This window comes from Hemicordylus capensis, chromosome 1, assembly GCF_027244095.1.
Source record: "Hemicordylus capensis ecotype Gifberg chromosome 1, rHemCap1.1.pri, whole genome shotgun sequence".
Lineage (NCBI taxonomy): Eukaryota > Metazoa > Chordata > Lepidosauria > Squamata > Cordylidae > Hemicordylus > Hemicordylus capensis.
Genome location: NC_069657.1, coordinates 195,905,665 through 195,918,922, shown reverse-complemented (window position 1 = coordinate 195,918,922; position 13,258 = coordinate 195,905,665). Strand labels below are relative to the sequence as shown.

The 13,258-nt window shown below is 44.2% G+C and overlaps 1 protein-coding gene across 17 annotated transcripts in view; it reads right to left on the bottom strand.

Annotated features, from left to right (window-relative positions):
• The window catches only part of MYO3B (myosin IIIB), a 523,310-nt gene that overhangs the window by 154,076 nt on the left and 355,976 nt on the right, over positions 1-13,258 (bottom strand). For all 17 annotated transcript variants that reach the window (XM_053283475.1, XM_053283469.1, XM_053283482.1 and 14 more), the window contains 3 exons: positions 12,927-13,038; positions 9,752-9,914; positions 8,064-8,144 (listed from right to left, as the gene is read on the bottom strand). In XM_053283475.1, the coding sequence (XP_053139450.1) occupies positions 8,064-8,144; positions 9,752-9,914; positions 12,927-13,038 (356 nt within the window). The remainder of the gene's footprint in view (positions 1-8,063; positions 8,145-9,751; positions 9,915-12,926; positions 13,039-13,258) is intronic.

The window sequence follows — 13,258 nt, the reverse complement described above, 5'->3', positions numbered from 1 at the left end:
CAGTGGGACCTGCTTCTGAGTAAATATACATTGGAACAGACTGAAAGTACCACAGGATTTGTAGAAAAAAACTGGTTTTTGAAAAATCAAATATGGCAAAATATTCCAGAATGATAGAAGATAGCAGTGGCAGGAGGTGAGGGTGGGAATAATTTGGTGCTTTGCTTCATGCAGAAAATGTCTTGGGCTGGCTCTGACTGTATGTTTGGGAATATATTCTAATGTACATTTGGCGGCTGGGGGAGTGTTTTTGTTTTAAGTATGCTTCCCACATTTCCTCGAAGGCTGCTGTACTGCTTGGTCCCTTAGCGAATGCCCAGCCCAGCCGCTCATGTATTTGAAAGGCATCTGTTTATTTTTAAAATGCAAATGCAGCCTACCTCAAAAGACTGCCTTGCTAGGAAATGAACAACCTGAACAAATCAAGAGAGGTTTCTGCCCGCCTCCGCCCTCAAACAAGAGCTGTGTACCTCCTTTTCTCTTTGGCCAAGATCACTGGCTGTCAAAACCACTCAAATAATATCCTGAAATCTGAATGAAGTCCCCTCCACCCAACAATTAAAATGAGCAGGCTAATCCTGGAAGAGTTATTATTCAGGCAAATCATTTTTTCACACAGTATAAAGTAATGATAAGGTCTTTTACAAAAGAAACTACTGCCTTTGAAATGGTGACTTGTAGACAGGGGGACTGCCTGGAGGAGAGCCATAGATAACGCTGAAGACTGCCCTCCCCACACACGCACACCCCAACAACACCAGCCTCCTAGTCTTTGGAACAGATTCTGATGAGGGAAGGGTCCAATAAGGTTAATACCCCTACTTTGATCTCTGTCAAGGCAAGAATTAATTTACATTTCAGATGAAAAAGGTTGACAGCATGAAAAGGCATCTTGTTTCTGGTATGTGAATGTGCTGTAATAGATCGGGAATTCTGAAAGGAAGTTCTAAGGAAGCTAAAGGGATAAGCCTCACTGCTGCTTTTACTGGGAAGGAGATGAAAGGAAAACAAATTTCAATATGGGCTGTGCAGTAGAAACATGTAAGCCGAGGGTTTCCTAAATTTCAAGACCACCTTTCTCTCTCCCTTCCACACTCTCCCCATTTTTCTTTTAAGATACACATATTTTAATGAGATGGTTCTTTGAATGTCTGGGTAACAAATGCAACCACTGTACTTCATAGAATCCAAAAATTCCTCAGCCTTTCAGTGTTATGGTGATCACATTTCTTATGAATGAAACACTGTCCCTTAATTGCAAGCTCACTGTAAGCACTTGGGTGTGGGGTTTCTACAGCACCAAGCAATGTCAATATAACAATAGCAACAGACAGGGTATTCTAACAAAACTGAAGAAATGCCCACACATTGCAACTGACAGTTGTACTTTGCGACATTTTAATTATGGATGAAAATAGGTAAATATGGGTGTGATCTAACAAACATTAAGCACTTGTAAGTCTCTGTGACTGACATGATGAGGGAAATTACTCAAAGTAGTTCCACTGAAATTAAAAAGACAAATTAGGCAATGCTGAACTTATTTTTTAAATTTCAGTTGGACTATTTTGAGTAATTTTCTTCATCCTGTAGGCCACTGATTTCAAAGGAGAGATTTAACAGCTATTTATGTTATGTATATGCCACCTTTCTGCCCATGTGTTCAAGGCAGTTTATAATTTAAATGCTAAAACAAAACAAAAAAATTACACAGGACAAAATAATATAATAGCAGAGTTGCTTCAGACCACTGTGATCATTTCAGGAGCTGATGGTTTGAGCTCCCTGCTCTGGGAATCCCTTCTTTTGCTTTTCCTGGGGGTGGGGGGGATCTTACCTAGTCTCTGTGAAGGTCAGGGAGGGGCTTCCCAACAGCCTTCTCAGTCCAGGGCTGGTCTCTAAAGGAGATGGCTGAGAAGATTGTTGGGGAGGCTCCTGATCTTCTGTGTTTTTTGTTTTTGTTTTTTTAATTTTGATTTCTATTCTGCTTTTCATTAAAATCATCCCAAAGCAGGTTACAATATAATTTTAAAAAATGCACAATTAAAATACAAAAAGTGCAGATATTAAACATAAATATAAAAATAATATCTATATTTAAAAGTTTAAAAACCTATATAAAACAGTAACACACAAAACACAAGGCAGCAGCCGGAGTAAAAACTGTACTCTCATCTAAAAGCCTGGTTGTTGAGCCCCTGTGATGGAGGATGAGGAGCAGAGGCCAGCCGGGAGTGCATTCCCAAGCCTGGGGGCAATGACTGCGTACTCAGTGACTCAGTGGGGGCAATGACTGAGTGCACCTGTCCTGTGTGCTCAACAGCTGAGCCTCTCTCACCATCGGCATGCAGAGTGGAGTCCCCTCTGATGATCTTGTCAAGTGGGCAGAAACTCTTGGAAGCAGGTGGTGCTTCAGTTATCCAGGGCCCAAACTGTTAAGGGCTTTAGAGGTTCAGCCCAGCACCTTGAATTGGACCCAGAAACAAATTGGTAGCCAGTGCAGCTCTTTCAGAATGGTTGTAGTATGATCCCAACAGGCTGTTCTGGATAAATAATAGCTTCCACATTTTGCACTAGCTGCAGTTTCTGAATATTCTTCAAGGGCAGCCCCATGTAGAACACATTACAGTAATCCAGCTGTGATGTGACTAAGGCATGGGTAACTGTGGCCAGATCCCCTTCTCAAGAAAGGGATGCAGCTAACTCACTAGCCGAAGCTGTGCAAAAGCAGCTCTGGCCACTGCCTGCACCTGAGCATCCAAAAGCAGAGCTGGGTCCAGCAGTACTCCCAAGCTGTGCACTTGCTCTTTCAAGGGGAGTGCAACCCCATCGAGAACCAGTTGAGTCCCTTCATCCTGACTGGCTCTCCTACTGACCAACAGCAGCTCTGTCTTGTCTGGATTCAGTCTCAGTTTACTAGCCCACATCCAACCCATCATTGCCTCCAGCCCCCGATTCAGATCATCCACTGCCTCACTAGGATCAGGTGAAATCGAACAAACAAACAAACAAATAAATAAGGAGAGATAGAGCTGAGTGTCATCTGCATATTGCCAACACCTCGGTCCAAGTCCCTGGATTACCTCTCCCAGTTTCATGCAGACGTTGAAAAGCATGGGGAACAAAACTTAAGCTTGAGGGACCCCACAAGCCAATGGCTAAGAAGCTGATCAGTAGTCCCCCAGCATCACCTTCTGGGATGTCCCCCAGCACCACCTTCTGGACCCTTCCCCCAAGAAAGGACCAAAACCACTCCAAAGCAATGCCTCTAATCCCCATACTCGAGATGCGGTCCAGAAGGATACTATGGTCAATGGTACTGAATGCTGCTGAGAAGTCCAGCAGAACTAACAGGGATGCACTCCCCTCTGTCAAGCCCCCAGAGTAGGTCATCCACTAGGATGACCAAGGCAGTTTCAGTCCCATATCCAGGACGAAGCCAGATTGAAAGGGATCTAGATAATCCATATCATCCAAGACCCTTTGCAGCTGAAACGCCAACACATGATCTACATTGTCCAAAAAGGGAAGGTTTGAAACAGGTTTGTAATTGTTCAGGTTGGAGGAGTCAATGGAGAGCTTTTTAAATAGTGGTTTCACCACCACCTCCTTGAGGCACGATGGCATCCTGAAGCATTGACTATAGGCTCCAACCACCTGCCCATACCCGTCCTGGCAGATTTTATTAGCCATGAAGGGCAAGGGTCTAGAGCACACAACACTGCCTGCACACTACTCAGGATCTTGTCCACATCCTCAGGCTGCACCAACTGAAAAGAATCCACCACAATAGGACCAGATGGTACCCAAGGCACATCTGCTGGAACTGCCAAAAGCCCTGGTGTCCAAATCTGTTTTCCCCTCAGGGCATGCTTAACTTCATTTCACTTTGGCTGAATCATGCTCCATGCTTAGAATGAAACTACAGTGCCCCATATCTTCACTAACCATGCGGAGGCACGGAATGCAAAGTGTATCCACAGTGTTTAATAACCCAGAATCCTGCTGCATGGGTGGGAGAGGCAATTTTCATCCCTCTCTTTCTGCTGGCAGTGCTCCTTAACACCCATAAATGTGTCTTCGGGGGTTGCACAGATATACCTATGGTGGTAAAGAGCACTTCTGAGGGAAGGAGAGATCAGAGATGGGCAAAAATTGTCCCCCCTCCCCACCCATGGAGCAGGACTCTGGATTGCACAAAAACTCTCATTTTCCACGGTCCCGGCACCTGCAGTTTTGCGTATCCTCAGTCAGGCTATCAGTCACCCAACCTTGTTATCCGTAGTTCTAAAAATAGTGAAAATTTGCCTATTCATGGTTCCTGGGTGGCCAGAAATGACTTCCAATGACATTTCCAGCCAACATTTTGCACCACAGATCCATTTTGTGGCTTTCTCTTAAAAAAACCCACCAAAAACAAATTCCCCCATGATTTTCCGTGGAAAATTGGAGGAATTGGGGGGAAATTGGAGGAATTGGGTGAATTGGGAATTGGAGGAAATGTGCATTGCTGGACAGCTGGAGACCTGGAGAGCACTACTTTATTTCCCTTATTTCTGCCTCCTCTTGACTTTTAAAGTTGTTTTTTTTTTAGCTCTAGGAATCTAACCTCCCAATTCCCATTGACTCAAGGTCTCATTATCCACAGTTTCTTTATCCATGGTTGTAGGGCAGAACAGAACCCCCGCAGATAACAAGGGCCATCGGTAGTAAACACTGCGGTAGTAAACACTGCGAAGGCACTTTGCATGCAACACCTCCACACATTTAATGAGGCTTTTAAGAGCACTTTATATTAGGGATGTGCACGAAATGTGATTTGGAGTCAGAATTGTGTCACATCCCTTTAAAATGGAGGGATTACGCATCCCCTTTAACATGGAGGTGAGCAGGTCCATACCTGCTCCTCTGCTGCACGCCACCATTTCCGTAATTGTGGTGTTCCCCACCCCCCAGCTATCAGCGTGCACTGACAGCACTTCCCCAGCTGCCCTCGTGCAACAGCAACATGCACATGGCCTCTGCACATGCATGGTGGGCATTTGCATGGTCAGCGTGGTTGCTGACCACGTAAATGATAGGGATGTGCACAGAACCAGCGACTGCCAGTTCGAGGTGGCAGTCCTTGCTGGCCCAGTGCGTTGCGGACCAGAAATGAAGTGCCTGGTGCATGTGCATGTTGCAACATGTGTGCGAGTGAGCGGGGTGTGCTCATGCGCACGTCACTTCATTTCCGGTCCGCGACACACCGGGGCAGCAAGGAGGTATGCTGCCACCCTGCAGGACCGATTTTGCACCCTCCTCAGTCCTTAAAGCTACCCCTAACCTTCGGACTGGCAGAACTGCTTGACTTTTTAACCGGTTCGGAGGTCCATAAAAGGGCCTCCGAACTGGTTCCATGCACATCCCTAGTAAATGGCCGTCGTGCATGCACAGAGGCCATGTGCGTGCTGGCAACATGCTGGGACAGCTGGGGGAGAGTACCTCCGGTGTACGCTGATAGCTGGGGGGAGCACCATGATCACGGAAATGGTGGCATGAGGATGAGGAGGAGCAGGTATGGACCTCCTCTCCTCCATGTTAAAGGGGATGTGTAATCTCTCTGATTTAAAGGGATGTGTCACAATCTGGACTCCAAACCGTGTTTCGTGCACATCCCTACTTTATATACACTTTTCTGTTGCAGGTCTGTCCCTGCTCAGCACTGTCAAGATGGCAATAACCCTGAGCCTCTTTAAAATAAAATGCAAAGCACAGACACACACACCAAAACCAAGTCGTTGCAAATGAATTTACTTTTAACTTTATATAAGGGAATTGATCTCTAAGGATGCTTTCATGAGAGATGCTTAATTGCCTTTCACATTTTCTACATCTCTCTATAATGAAGTCGCATTTATCAGCATGTTCCATTGTTTTACACTGTTACAGACATTACCCCCACCACTTTATAGTGCACAAGGTGTCATTCCATCAACCTGATGCTGTGTTTTACAGCGGCAAAATGCCAATTAGTGACAGGTAAAATATATCTTTAAGGTAATATATTAAGTTGTACAATTTGAAGGAACAAGGCAACAAATATTCACATCATGCTTATAATGCAATATCGTTTGCATTAATGAGCCACATTTCTGGGAACTATAATTTGCTTTTAAAATAGTTGTTGTCATGCTATGTCACATCAGCCAAGGACCATCACACATTACAGGGAATGTGAGCATTTGGGCCCTGGGATGAAAGCTGAGTTTCTTCCAGCAGTGCCCAGCACTATTGGAAGGGACTGGAGCAACTCACAAGGACTGGTTTTTTAGCTGTTTGCCTTGCTCCTGTGTTGAAGGGGAGGAGCAGCTGATGGACACACGCAAACAACTATCAAACCACATTCTGCTGGCAGCCACAGTATCCAACTTTGTGAAAAGAGCCATGCCTTCCTCTGGATGCAGCTCTGCCTTTTTTTCAGCACAGAGCAGGCAAGGGTCCTTGTAAGTCTTTCCAGCCTCTTCTGGCTATACTGGAAGCTTGCCGAAAGGATTCATTACCTCTCCACAGGCATTCAAAGCAAGAGGACAGAGACTGAAATACATGTTCCCTGTAATGCGTGAATTAGTCCGTATGAACACACTTTCCCCTCGAAAGTGTATGCCTCACATATTCTGACACACGTGTAACACCCTCGCAGAGCTGTGCCGAAGTGGCTGCTCCCCGCGTGGGGGTTCTGCACAGTACCTGCCATTTCCTGCAGTGTGGGGGTGGGGGGTGGGGAGAACGGGCAGCACTTCCCTTCTAGGCAAAGTGCTGGGAGAAACTACAATCCCCATACATCCCCATACAGCTTCCCAGAAGTCCCTTTTCCAGGTTCCCATCCAGTTAGGCAAAAAAGCACACTCTGATGCCGGAAATGGCAAGTTCTGCACAAAGGAATTACAATTCACAGATGTAGCCATGCGCCTTCCCAGTGTCCCTTCATGCCTTCCCAGCATCTCCTTTGTATCATCCCAGATATCCTTGTGTCCTCCAGTTCAATGGAAAAGCCCCCCAGCCTTGAATGTAATAAGAACGTAAGAACAACCCTGCTGGATCAGACCCAAGGCCCATCTAGTCCAGCATCCGGTTTCACACAGTGGCCCACCAGATGCCACTGGAAGCCTACAGGCAGAAGTTGAGGGCATACGCTCTCTCCTGCTGTTACTCCTCTGGAACTGGTACTCAGAGGCATCCTGCCTTTGAGACTGGAGGTGGCCTTTAGCCCTCTGACTAGTAGACAATGGAAATGGCACTGGGAGTGTCCACCTCCATGCAGCTGGTACATATTTGTCAGAATCAGACATTCTGACACACTGGTCTACTTGCGACATCCCCTTATCTGACTGCGCTGGGCCTGACCACTTTAACCACTTCATATGCCTCTGGCCCTTGAATTCCTGCTTGCCTGTTCTGGACCACCAAAGAAGTTCTCCTGAAGCAGTTTTTCTCTAAAACCAAAAGGTTGTTGGAGTTCTTTACACATATTTGCGCGCAGAGCTTCATTAGGCCCTTAGATACATTTCCGTGTGCTGATGCCAGGCTCCAAACAGCCACATTTACCTGTGCTCAGGTCAACACCAAATACAGGATGTCAGAATCCTTCTCACACAAATTATTTAAACCTGACAAAGTTTTGAAACAGCATAACTGGGGCCTGAATAGGATTGCTGTTACAAGCCAAGGTGTGCCATATTTACAAATACATGCTCACACACACCTCCGCCAACACCCATCAGCATTATATAGTGTTTTCAAAAGGGCAGTGATGACACTACAAAAGGTCTTGGGGCACCTAAAAGACTACTGAATATACCATTGTGTTCTGAATTGGGTCATCTGGACTCTGGTCAGACAGAGCTCTTTCACCAGATGTCTAAATGCATCATAACATAAGACACAGAAACCAGTCATCAGAAGCCACATATTTAAGTACCTTTTGTTTTGGCTGCACATTATTTCTGTCAGACACAAACACTGACATGGGAAGTTACCCACAGTAAAATAGGTGTCAGCTGTGAAAATATTGTTTTAATTACCTGCTTGAATATGAATAGCAGCATCAATTCTTCTGTTCTTTATATCCTTGAACTTCCTGCGTACATCATATCCTCTCCAGGCTAAAAATACAAAGCCATGTGTTGTGAATTACATTCACTTAAAGGAAAGGCTACAGAGACAGAGATGTGCCATATTTTCGATCCTTTTGCCGCAGCCCCCATCCCACCCAAGTACTCTCTGGTTCAGCTGCCTGTTGAATGCTGCCTCATGACCGGAGTAGGTCTCAGCAGCTCCACGCAACTTCAAACAGTTTCCTCAGTTTTCTGTCACAGCATGTGCTCCTTAATTAGGTTTGCCACTTCCCTCACCGGGAAAAGAACACTGGCCATTGCTTGTCTGGGTGGGCCGAGTTGTTTGGATATATGCAAACTCTAAACAACCCGCTGAGAACACTTCAACACTTAGGACTGAACCTTTTTTTCAAAAAGGCCAGCTCAGTGACCATCAGGTGGGAAGTGGTGCATCCATATCTCGGTGCTTCCAATTCAGGAGGCAGCTGCCCAGTCCCAAAGGGAAGCCCACCTTATGGACAGAGGCCTGTGAAGAACCAGGTGCTCTGATGCAAGGAGGAGTCCTGTCCTGAGCACAAGGAAATGTCCTAACGTGCTGCTTTTGGCCTGTGTTCCGTTGCTCACCCACACTGTGCAGGCATACAAGTTTACAACAGCACCTACCCCAACGTGAAACAGAAATTTAAAAATAATGAATCTCTATGAGATTTTTAGAGCTTAGCTTTTTTTTTTTTTTTTTTTAAAAAGAAAACTGGGAATCTGGGGGAATGATAGGAGGAATCCAAATCTTGAAGCAATTCGAATCGAATCTGGAGTGATTTGATTTGGACCCGACTCTAGCCAATGGATCACAGGGGCGATTTGTTCTGTCTCCAAATCGCCCAAATCAGCTAGATTTGGGTACAAATCAATTTGTACCTGAATCGATTCGCACATCCCTAGTTATCTCATCATGTGGCAGAACATTCAGGACTGCTTCACCATGCTGAAATTACAGCCCGTTTCTTGGAACTCTCCCCAAACCTAACAGGCCAGCAGTAATTATTCTGTATTAAAAACTGTAGTAACATGAAATTCTAGTAATAAGGCCACCAGATACTGAAGTCATTTGGAATGCAGATGTGCATGTTCCCCGCCCCCACCCCCCCGCAAATGAAAACAGTCAGTTTTTACATTTCTTTGTGTGCTTCAAAGCCTTGAGGAGTCGTTTAATAGCTATACTCTCTCTTTGTTTACTGGCAAAGCCTATAAAAGTGTTTAAGCAAAGACATTACCTATTACAAAGTTGATAAAGTTAGCAATGAATCTATGGAATACTGGCATCAGTTACCTGGAACCCATCACGTTATTTTGATTTCACATCAAATTATAAAGAAAATGAGCAGCCAATCTGCATGCAATTTAACAACTTGATACTCTGGGATCATCTCTGACATGGAGAACTCACATCTAGGGATGTGCAGAACCGGTTCAATCACAAACTGGACTACTGTGAGCTGGGTCGGTTTGAGTGGTTTAATCATGAACCGCTCTGAGCTGGTTCGTGAAACTGACCAGCCCAGCCGATCGGTTCAATTAAACTGGTTCACATACTCATGGTTTGGTCCAAATTCAGAACGAACCATGCCGAACAGACCCCTACTCACAACACTTACCTGATTGAATGGCAATGGCACAGTTTGTTCTTTTCTCTTTGAGTTTCTTGTACCTCCTTGCTCCAAGCCAGCCTTTGGTATAAGCCTGCATTATCACCACCCTTCCTATGACTTCATGCAGAAATAAGTTCAATTGTTCAACGTGATAATACTTCAAGAAAACCTGAAAAGAAGCAACAGGGTCAACATTATATGGCATGACAGTACAACAAAAATAATTAAAGAGGATGTTTTGTAGCAGGAAAGCAAAATGGCCATTGATTCTGTGTGTTGAAAATTGCAGTTACATTCCAAAACACATTTGTTCATTGCTTTATAAATCAATGTATACTGTAACATTCTTTATAGTGATGAGTGAACTCCCCACAGCTCAATTTGGAGTTGGGCATAGCAAAATGAACTATTTCCCCAAGAAACTGGCACAGCATCTCGGCTTTTCCGAGCCCAATTCGGAGCTTGTCACACTCTTTATGATATAATCTGCAACATGACACATCCAAATCTCCCCTAACCCACTGTTAGTCCCTCCACTCAGCCATGAGCCCCCAACTCCCTCGCAGTGATAGCTGCTATTCAGGGCTTTTCAAAAAGAAAATTCAGGATTGCACAATGGTATATGTATGCACGATTTGTGCACGTGACATGAGCTACTGCAGCACACACGTGTATTTTCCATGCCTGTCCACACACTTCATTGCCTATAGTTAAATTCCATAACGTTTAGAAAAGCAGATACAGAGTGGAACAAAATCCTCTTTCTGTCTCTGGAACCTGAAATGCTGCTATAGTCTTAAGCTCCATCAAGGTAATTTCCCCAGGGCAACTGAAGTCTTTAATATGGATGCCAAATGCCCTGGGAGAAATGACATTTCTAAGTCCTTGAAGGATGCTGCAGTGTTCCAGGTGCGAAAGAAGCACAGGGGGAAGTGATTGTTGCCCTACAGAAACAGCCAGGTGGGTGGGTGGGTAGATGAGTGGGTGTGAGTAGAAGAGAGGAGTTCTCCAGTTCATATGACAATCCGAGCTGGAAATGAACTGTCAGGGGAATAGTGCTCAGTTCAAAATATAGCTCATACTATTAGCATGCCACATTCATATTTTGACTGAATCGGGTAATGATGAGTTTTGGCAATGCCACTAGTTCTTTAAAAACCTGCTAAATCCTGCTCAAAAGACCAGTTAAATGAATACTTCCTCATAGTATCTGAGTAGATACACTCCACCATTTAGTAAGTGGTAACTTGCCACAGCCTGTGTATCGTCACTTAGTATACCAGACTACAGGAGTGAGAACTGCATCTTTAAATGCTCCCACACCTTAAAACAACCCTCTTTCCTTGGAAACTAGTACACCAGTAGGAAGTGTCTAGCTCATCCCTCTCCTTGATACATAAGTTTTCTATGATCAGGGAGTATTTTTACATGTGGGAGCATGTGATCGAAAGCACTCTCATCCCGATCAACATCTCCCTGCACACAAAAAAGAAAACCCTAGTGGATTGGAGAGCAGGCTATTACTACTACTATGAATATTTACATACTGCTTTTCCATTAGCCCAGAAAATTTAGAAACCTATGTGCGTTCTGCACATGCAAGATGTTTCCAAATGTAGAGGCTCATTAAATTATGTGATCCTCTCACATGCATCCTGAGATGGTATAATCCCATGAAGACTTGAACAACATTCCCTGCTTAATATATCAGCTCCTAAGTGTGCCATTAAGCGAGACTGAGAATATCATAGTTCTACCAAATGACTCTTATTTTAAGGATTGGCCCTTACACCACATTTCCAAACCCCTGTTTGAATGTCCCTTTTGTCAAAGACCACAGCCCCAGAATTCTCCTTCCCCCCCTCAAAATTAAATAGTAAAAGGAACAGGAGGTGGCATTCCTCAAGAGTGGCACAGCTTCAAGAGCTCTGAGTGACCACAATATACAATGCCATTTTTAGCCTACTTTCCAGTAGGCTTATGAGATCACCCAGCAGTGTGTGTGTGTGCGCACGCATCAACGCCGCAATGCCTGGACCAATATGAACTAAATTGGGTACAATTGTAGGGACACATAGGGACACCTCAATGGTGTCATTCAACCTGATTCAAGCTGGCTGATGCATAAATGTTTGAGGCGCAAGTGGGCTAACTTGTGAACCACCCAACCGATTTAAACCAAATTTGCTACAGCTGTAGGGACACACAGGGACACCTCAATGGCATAATTTGTGAAGATGTCATCCACCCCAATTCAAGCTGGCAAATGCATAAACATTTGAGCTGCAAGTGGGCTAACTTGTGGATTGTCTAAGCGATTTGAACCAAATTTGGTACAGTTGTAGTGAGTGACACATAGGGACACCTCAACAGCATGATTTGTGATGATGTCATCTACCCCAATTGAAGATGGTGGATGCATGAACATTTGAGGCACAAGTGGGCTAACTTGTGAACTGACTAACTGATTTGGACCAGGGGCGTAGCTATAATTGAGCGAAAGGGTTCAAAGAACATGGGCCCCCAGCTCCTGAGGACCCCCAGCTCCACCCCTCCCTATTTTCTTCATTATCTCCCTCACTCTGGGGGGCCACCAGGGAGAGGGATGAACACGGGCCCCCTCTCCCCTAGCTACGCCCCTGATTTGGACCATATTCAGTTCTAGGGATAATGAAAGGAAAGTAGGCAGATTAGTCGTTACTAGAAGAACTTGTATGAACTTTTATAATGGTGGTAACTTCCCTACAGTCTTAGGCATGTTCACTATTGCTGCCTCTGAGGAGAGCCTCTTCTGGAAACCTGCCAAGGTAAATAAATTTTGATATATTTTGTAGTTATCACGATCAACATTCTTTCTCGAATGCATGAACACTTGAGGCACAAGTGGGCTAACTTGTAAACTTCATAACTGATTTGGACCAAATTTAGTCCAGCTGTAGGGATATTGAAATGAAAGTAGGCAGATTAGTTCTTACTAGAACTTGTTATATAAGGGTTTTTGTCCTTGTCAAAAGCAGTATGGCTATCTGCGTAGTATATAAAGTTTCACAATTATAACCATACACTGTCAACTTTAAAACACAGCAAGGTTGTACAAATACTTTTGTTCCTTTTATAGATAGATATTACTGCACTGACTGCATCTCTTGTGCCAGAAGGAGCAAAATGGAACTTATCCTACCTTTGTTTTCCCAAGTATCCATTTGTCTAACCTGGCTTTTTGCAGGATAGCAATGCAGCTTTCTTTACTGGCAAGAGGAGTCTCATGTGCCTTGAAAGCAATGTAGTAATACCTACAGAAAATAAAGAAGAAAATGGGCAAGTTAACTTAAACAAACTCACTAACTGTCACACAGAATTTTTAAAAAATATATAATTATTAAAGGCAGAACATTACATAATATAATATTACAGAGTGCAAAATAACTCACACACTTTATCTTCCTAAAGATTGGGTCTCAATTATTATTATAGATGTTACCAATCCAAAATGTTAACCCAAATAAATGTGAG